Consider the following 7,324-nt stretch of genomic DNA (forward strand, 5'->3'; position numbering starts at 1 on the left):
CATAGAAATTACTCTTTCTACAATATGCAAAAACAAGCATACAGTAGTGGATTTTTCACACACAAAATTAAGTTTCATGAGAAGAATGAATTTGTGGCATTGGTATTACAGTTGATGAAAAAGGAAAAAGAACAAACCTAAAACAAAATCATATTAATGAAGTTTTCTAAGAAAGAATGAATCAATGGCTTTGTTATTACCCTTTGAATAAGAAAGAAAATGAAATATAAATTAAAACAAAATCATATTAATGAAGTTTCCTAAGAAAAAAGAATTATTGGCATTTGTGTTACCAAGGAAAGGAAATTAAAAAAATCTAAAACAAAGGGGCAGCCCGGTGCATGTAGCTCCCACTTGCGCAGGGTCCGGGGAAGGGTAATAATACTAGAATTTACATAGAAATCTAAAAAAATATGCAAGAACATGCATATAAAACAATTGACAAAAATTGCGCACAATTTACATAGAAATTGCACCTTTTCAATATGCAAGAACATGCATATAATACTAGAATTTTCATCCAATTTTTTTAAGTTCACCGAGAAGAATGAATTAGTGGCATTGGTATTAACATTAAATGAAAAATAAATCAAAACTAAAACAAAATAAAACTAATTAATTGTTTCAAAGAATGAATGAATTAGTGACTTTGGTATTACCCTTCCAGAACAATGAAAATGAAATATAAACTAAAACAAAACCATAATAATGATTTTTTAAGAGAAGAATGAATTAGGGGCATTGGTATTACCCCTTTAAGAAGAGGAAAAAAGTAAACAAAATAAAATCAAATAATGGAAACATTTACACATAGTTAATGAAATTACAATTTTGTTTAAGATGCAATAATAAGCATAAAATGGCGGGATTTTGAAAAATTAAGTTTTGTAAGAAAGAAAGAATTTTGTGGCATTGGTATTATCCTTAAATGGAAAATAAAATGAAACAAAAATAAGTTTCCTAGGGTATAATGAATTACCGGCATTGCTACACTTTAAGAAAATAGAAAATGGTAAAGATTTGCACATAAATTGCGCTTTTTATAATATGCCAGAATAAGCATAAAAGAGTAGGATTTCAAAAAACATGTAATAAGAATAAATTAGTGACATTGATATCAACCTTATAGTAGAAAGAAATGAAATAAAAACTAAAACATAACTAAAGTAATGAAAATTTTAAAGGTTGAATAAATTAGCAATATTGGTATTATATTTTAATAAAAACAAAAAACAAAGCAAAAACTTGCACAAAATATTGCACGCTTTAATATGTAAGAAATAAACATGTAATAATGCAATTTTACACACTAATATGATTTATTCACATATTATATAGTACTTGCGTGTATACATTTTACGCTCAACCCACATCCCAAGAGATACCCAGAAAAAACGACTAAGAATAAGGAGAGCAAAAAGGGCATACAAACAGAAGAAAAAGAAGAACCATGTCGGGCCTATAAACAAGCAACAGGAAACAGGAAATGGGCTTCATCTCAATAAGAAATCGACTGATGTTAGTCGAAAATTTCAGCCCAAAAGAATACAATAGATACATCAAGAACGACGCCTGGTAGCCCATGTGGCGACGTGGCTCCGCAACCTCCCTGGCCCACCACCGCTCCCCATCCCTCTTGATCCTCTCGATGCTCTTATTGCTTTGCTTGTCCACTCATCCCTTCCCTTATCATCTCCTACCTCCAACATATAGCACCTGTAGCGAGCACCCAAATCATATCGCCGGAGAAATCACCTTTGTTCCCATGTGCTGCCCCTTTTTTCATCTAGATCGGGTTGAGATGGGGCTGGCAGTCGACCGCCCCCCAAAGCGCACACCGTTGATGCGAGGAGTACTCAGGGTTTGATGCAACCCTGGGAAGCCATGGGCATCCATGTCCTCGTCCTCCCCCGATGAGGCTTCTACAACCTCACGCCGACAAGATGCAAGGGGCACGGGCGGGTGCTACATCCACGGGGCGGAGAGCTACAACCAGCGACGGTGCGGGTGCTACAACCGCTGGCCAGCGAGCTGCGGCAGACACGGGGCGATGCTACAACCTCACAATGGGAAGTTGCAACCGGCATGGGCAGTGCTACAACCGGTGCCCAGCAAGCTGCAAGCGACACAACGGCGAGCTTCAACCTGGTGGGTCACCATGTCGGCGATGGAGACCATGCCGGCGGGGTGCTGCAACCATGGTGGTGAGTTTGCTGGAACCGACTTTTTTCTTCTTCTTTTTTGCTACGACCGACCAAAAATTTTGCTACCTTCTGACAACGAACATCCATGGTTTTGCTTGAACCTGCAATTCTTTTTGCTGGAACCGGCTAAAGTTTTTGCTTCAAATGACTTCATTTTTTTCTCAGTTGCTCATATTTGTTTTTTGCGGGAATACAATACTGCAAATCTATGACAATGGCGAGCCAGAGGCGGCGACACCGTGCTTCGATGGGGTGCAGGAGTTGCTGGAACCGGCTAAAGTTTTTGCTTCAAATGACTTCATTTTTTTCTCAATTGCTCATATTTGTTTTTTGCGGGAATACAATACTGCAAATCTACGACAATGGCGAGCCGGAGGCGGCGACACCGTGCTTCGATGGGGTGCAGGAGTTGCTGGAACCGGCTAAAGTTTTTGCTTCAAATGACTTTATTTTTTTCTCAATTGCTCAGATTTGTTTTTTGCGGGAATACAATACTGCAAATCCACGACAATGGTGAGCCGGAGGCGGCGACACCGTGCTTCAATGGGGTGCATGAGTTGCTGGAACCGGCTAAAGTTTTTGCTTCAAATGACTTTATTTTTTTCTCAGTTGCTCAGATTTGTTTTTTGCGGGAATAACGACAATGGCGAGCCGGAGGCGGCGACACCGTGCTTCGATGGGGTGCAAGAGTTGCTGGAACCGGCTCTGGCCGCAAGATGCATCCGATTTTCATGGAGCTGCACCCGGCAAAGTGTGTGGCGCCGAAAAATGACAGTGAGATTGGGATGGGCCCCTCGACGGGGACGTCGCCGACGGTGAGCGAGGTAGACCTTTTTCCCTCACGCGAGGTGTGCTCGTGGCGATGCGCGGTGTTGGTTGACTTTTTTTTTGTTTCTTTGCGCGCGAGAGGTGAACGAGGACAAAGATTAGGTTCTAATCAAACGGTCGTTAGCAGGCATATCGGACGGCTGCGGGCAGACCGGCCCAAATTTGGGCCGGCGCGCGCAGGCGCAGAGTGAAATCTAAATAAGTAGCGTGTTCTTCAGCGAGACACACGTACCCGTTTTCTTCTCCAGATTGTAACCGTGTGCTTGTCTGCCTCCGGAAACAATATCACAAGCACAAGTGCCAAGCTGTTTATTGTCCTCTTAGCAGAGCAACTACTCGCTCCATTTCTATATGCAAAACCATGTAGTAGTTTGGATCGTTCTAACCACCGCCGTGAAGTTACCATTGCAATCTTGCCTGATGCAGCGAAAAAAACCGTGCCGACATGGAAACCTATTTAAACCGTTCAGTGCACTCTGTACGAACGACGAAGCAGGCGAGCTCCCGTTAACCTGTCTGCCAGCTGCTCTGCAAAATGGAGTCCCGTGCTCTCGCCCTCATCTCCGTCCTCCTCCTCTCTCTGCTTCGTGCCGCGCATGCCACCACCGCCGGAACCGCCGACGGCATGGAGCGGTGGGGATACGTGGAGGTTCGGCCGAGTAAGTCCGGCGATACTGCTGGTTTCTTTGCCGTAATGTATTCGTCTCGCTGATGCTTCTTGGATATGCGCCGGCCGTTGCAGAGGCTCACCTGTTCTGGTGGTACTACAAGAGCCCCCAGGCCCAGAGGGTGTCCACGCCCACCAAGCCATGGCCGACCGTCCTCTGGCTGCAGGGTGGCCCGGTACGATCATCAATCTGCATCAGCTCGAACTTGGTTATCCTCGTCGTCGTCAATCGTATTCTTCTTTTTCTCAGGGAGCGTCGGGCGTCGGGGTCGGCAACTTCCTCGAGGTCGGGCCGCTCAACGGCGACCTCAAGCCACGCAGCTCGACATGGCTGCAGAAGGCCGACCTCATCTTCGTGGTCAGTCAGCGAAACAAAGAGCTCGACATGTTTCTTCTGGAGTACATTTTTTTGGCTGAATCGAGCTGTTGCCATGGGATGTGATACTGACAGGACAACCCTGTGGGGGTCGGATACAGCTACGTGGAGGACGACAGCCTGCTGGTGACCACCGATCTACAGGCGGCGGCGGACATGAACACGCTGCTCAAGGCCCTCGTCAAGGAGCTGACGACTCTGCAGAGCAGCCCGCTGTTCATCGTCGCCGAGTCGTACGGCGGCAAGTACGCCGCCACGCTCGGCGTCTCCGTCGTCAGAGCCGTCCGCGCCGGCGAGCTCAAGCTCACGCTCGGCGGCGTGGCGCTCGGAGACAGCTGGATCTCGCCGGAGGATTTCGCGGTAACTAAATAAAAACCTCGCAACACTTCCACCGCGTGAACTGTTGTGATTGAGATTCTGACACTGATGATGCGCGCGCGTGCATGCAGTCTTCGTATGGCGCGCTCTTGTTCCAGGTGTCGCGGCTGGATCGCAACGGCGCAGACCACGCAAACAAGTGCGGCCATGACTCGTCTCAAGAACAAAAGAGAGACTAAACATAATTCTGATCAACTCATACCTCGGATCGCCATTGATGAACAGGGACGCACAGGTGGTGAAGCAGCAGGTTGCGGCGGGGCAGTACAAGCAAGCACAGGCCACACTCAACCGAATGCTCAACTGGATCATCGTCAACAGCGGCCACGTGGTAACATGGAGCGACTCATCAGAATCTTACCTTAGTAACCATGGTTTGCTCGTCCGGTTTTCTGATTGATGGACAGCTTAACGGCCCTGTTACGTAAATGTAGGACGTGTATAACTTCTTGCTGGACACCGGGATGGACCCGGTGGTCGCGGCGAGCTCATCGCCGGCGGTGCCGGAGTACTCGAGGTACCTGGAGAGCAAGTCCGTAGGGGACTCCATTCAGGAGGCCATGAACGGAGCCATCAAGCAAAAGCTCAAGATCATCCCCAAAGACCTAGTGTAAGTGGGCCTCATTCCAAAAGACTCCGATTTTCACAAACAAAAACTGCCGGCCGGCTGGAATAAGACGCGTGATATATCATCACTAGTTGTTTTAAAAACTATCTGCAGATGGCAGGCGCAATCCTCCAGCGTCTATTACGCACTGATCAACGATTTCATGAAGCCGAGGATTCAGGAGGTCGGTTGGGATATCATCATATTGCATGACAAAACTATTTTGTGCTCTCATTTTCTTTTTTGAAATTACTGTTTTTATAAACTTCGATTGGCACATTTCCTGCAGGTTGATGAGCTCCTGTCGTATGGTGTCAATGTGACCGTGTACAATGGGCAGGTGAGTCATCCTTTTAGAGATTCAATATAAACTACATACGGATGTATATAGACTCATTTTAGAGTGTAGATTCACTCGTTTTGCTCTACATGGTCCATATTGAAATCTCTAAAAAGATTTATATTTAGGAACAGAGGGAGCAGTACTCTACTTAAGACCAATCTAATAATATGCACTATATATCTTGACATGACCAAATGCCATTTTACAATGCATGTGCTCAAAATTCAAAAACATTAACCCGTGGTAGGTACGAAATATTCCGACTTTGTCAGAGTATATTTCACATAAAGTATTCATTACAAATAGTATATTCTTTGTAGATAATACATCCAAGCTAGCAGTAGTAACTTAGTAACAGAAATAGTTCTGGATTCGCTTCCAACAAAGGCACGGAAGGAAGAGAAGCTTCACCAGCACGTGGTTTGCCGCTTCGGTTCAACACTCCAACGTCAGTGAGCTGCCTTTGCTTCGTCCGTTTCTTCAGGCTCTGTTTGGCATCTAGCCCAGCCATGGATCTTGCCATCTTCTTGGGGCCATGGACAAGCCGGGACATTTGTCTGCTTTCCAGAAAGATAATTTTCTTTTCCCCTCTTGGGGTGTCCAGTACGTTAGATAGAACATGCAGGTCGGGATTGATGGCTGAAAACTAGGCAGATAAAGATTTGTGATTTGACCAGCGCAAACACTACATTGTCAACATGTGCAGCTGAAAATACACCCCAAACTATGACACCAAGCATTGTATTCAGTGAAATATGCTTGCAACAAGTTACTTTTTTAGGGATCTTTTTTAGAGAAAAAAGCAACAAGTTACTAAAGTCTGTGAAATTTCTCTTTTGACTGAAGCTCGACGTGATCTGCTCGACTGTCGGCGCAGAAGCATGGGTACAGAAGCTCAAGTAAGAGTACAGCCAGTTTTCAGCTGTCGCTTTTGGATTTTTGTTTTGTTTTGATAATGGGATTAAGGAAAATACTTCTCAACTGGTCGCCTGTTTCAGATGGGATGGACTGAAGAACTTCTTGGCCCTGCCAAGACAGCCTCTCTACTGTGGCTCTGCTGGAGCCACCAAGGGCTTTGTTAGATCCTACAAAAACCTGCATTTCTACTGGATCCTTGGAGCAGGGCACTTTGTAAGTAACTCTTTTGGTTCAGCACTTTTGCTACAACCTACTACAAATTATCCTGAAGAGAATGGCAGACATTACAGAGATTTTGCTAGCGTTTTATTTTTCATCTAAGGCGCCGATTCGCCGACGACTTGCAGGTACCTGTTGATCAGCCATGCGTTGCGCTTGACATGATCGGCAACATAACACAGTCTCCGGCTCTTTCTCGCTCATAGAATTGGAGGCTCGGAGGTGCACAGAGGGGGTGGACGAAAAGGGAGCTACAGCAGTTTGCTTCGATCAGCTCGTGTTGGTCGGGGTGGTGGGGACGTGGAGAGCAACCTGGATTTAACCCGTGGATGTGGCATTGTGGCTCCCCTGTTTCTAATAAGAATGCACTTTCAGCTTCTTCGTTTCGTTGTTGCATTTTCGTATTTTCTTAGAGCATCTTCAACAGGCGTCGGTCGTGCCACGCGCAAAAAACAGATATGCCGCGTGCGCATCGTCTGATTTGGCGCGGCGCGCAACGCTGGCTCCAACAGCCGCGCTAAAATGCAGCGCGCGCCGCTCCAGCAGCGCGCGCGACTCGCCGATGCATTGCATATGGCATTTTTAAACAATAAAAATTTCACACAAACAAGTTGATGAAGTTCATGCCCATGAGTTTAAAATCATGTCCACAAGTTCATCCAACCAAGTTTAAAATGCAAATCAAGTTCGATACACAAATGAAAGACACATCATTCTTCGTCCTCGTCTTCGTCCTCGTCCTCATCTTCGGAAGACGATTCTTCCGCCTCCGAAGATGAATCTT

At 45.7% G+C, this 7,324-nt stretch overlaps 1 protein-coding gene across 1 annotated transcript; it reads left to right on the top strand.

Annotated features, from left to right (window-relative positions):
• Positions 1 to 3,501: 3,501 nt before the first annotated feature.
• On the top strand, positions 3,502 to 6,921 carry LOC125537152 (serine carboxypeptidase-like 51). The gene is made up of 12 exons (XM_048700459.1): positions 3,502 to 3,691; positions 3,775 to 3,875; positions 3,950 to 4,057; positions 4,151 to 4,435; positions 4,525 to 4,592; positions 4,679 to 4,784; positions 4,888 to 5,063; positions 5,175 to 5,244; positions 5,350 to 5,400; positions 6,250 to 6,302; positions 6,402 to 6,534; positions 6,669 to 6,921. The coding sequence occupies exons 1-12, from the start codon at positions 3,568 to 3,570 to the stop codon at positions 6,744 to 6,746; spliced, it is 1,353 nt and encodes a 450-aa protein (XP_048556416.1). The 5' UTR covers positions 3,502 to 3,567; the 3' UTR covers positions 6,747 to 6,921.
• Positions 6,922 to 7,324: the final 403 nt, after the last annotated feature.

This window comes from Triticum urartu, chromosome 1 (genome assembly GCF_003073215.2).
Source record: "Triticum urartu cultivar G1812 chromosome 1, Tu2.1, whole genome shotgun sequence".
Classification (NCBI taxonomy): Eukaryota; Viridiplantae; Streptophyta; class Magnoliopsida; order Poales; family Poaceae; genus Triticum; species Triticum urartu.

Excerpts from the sequence above, each read along its gene's own strand:
- LOC125537152 (XM_048700459.1), top strand. The coding sequence starts at position 3,568 with ATGGAGTCCCGTGCTCTCGCCCTCATCTCCGTCCTCCTCCTCTCTCTG. Across the intron at positions 4,593-4,678 it reads GGCGCAGACCACGCAAACAA|GGACGCACAGGTGGTGAAGC; the intron begins GTGCGGCCATGA and ends ATTGATGAACAG. Across the intron at positions 4,785-4,887 it reads TCGTCAACAGCGGCCACGTG|GACGTGTATAACTTCTTGCT; the intron begins GTAACATGGAGC and ends ACGTAAATGTAG.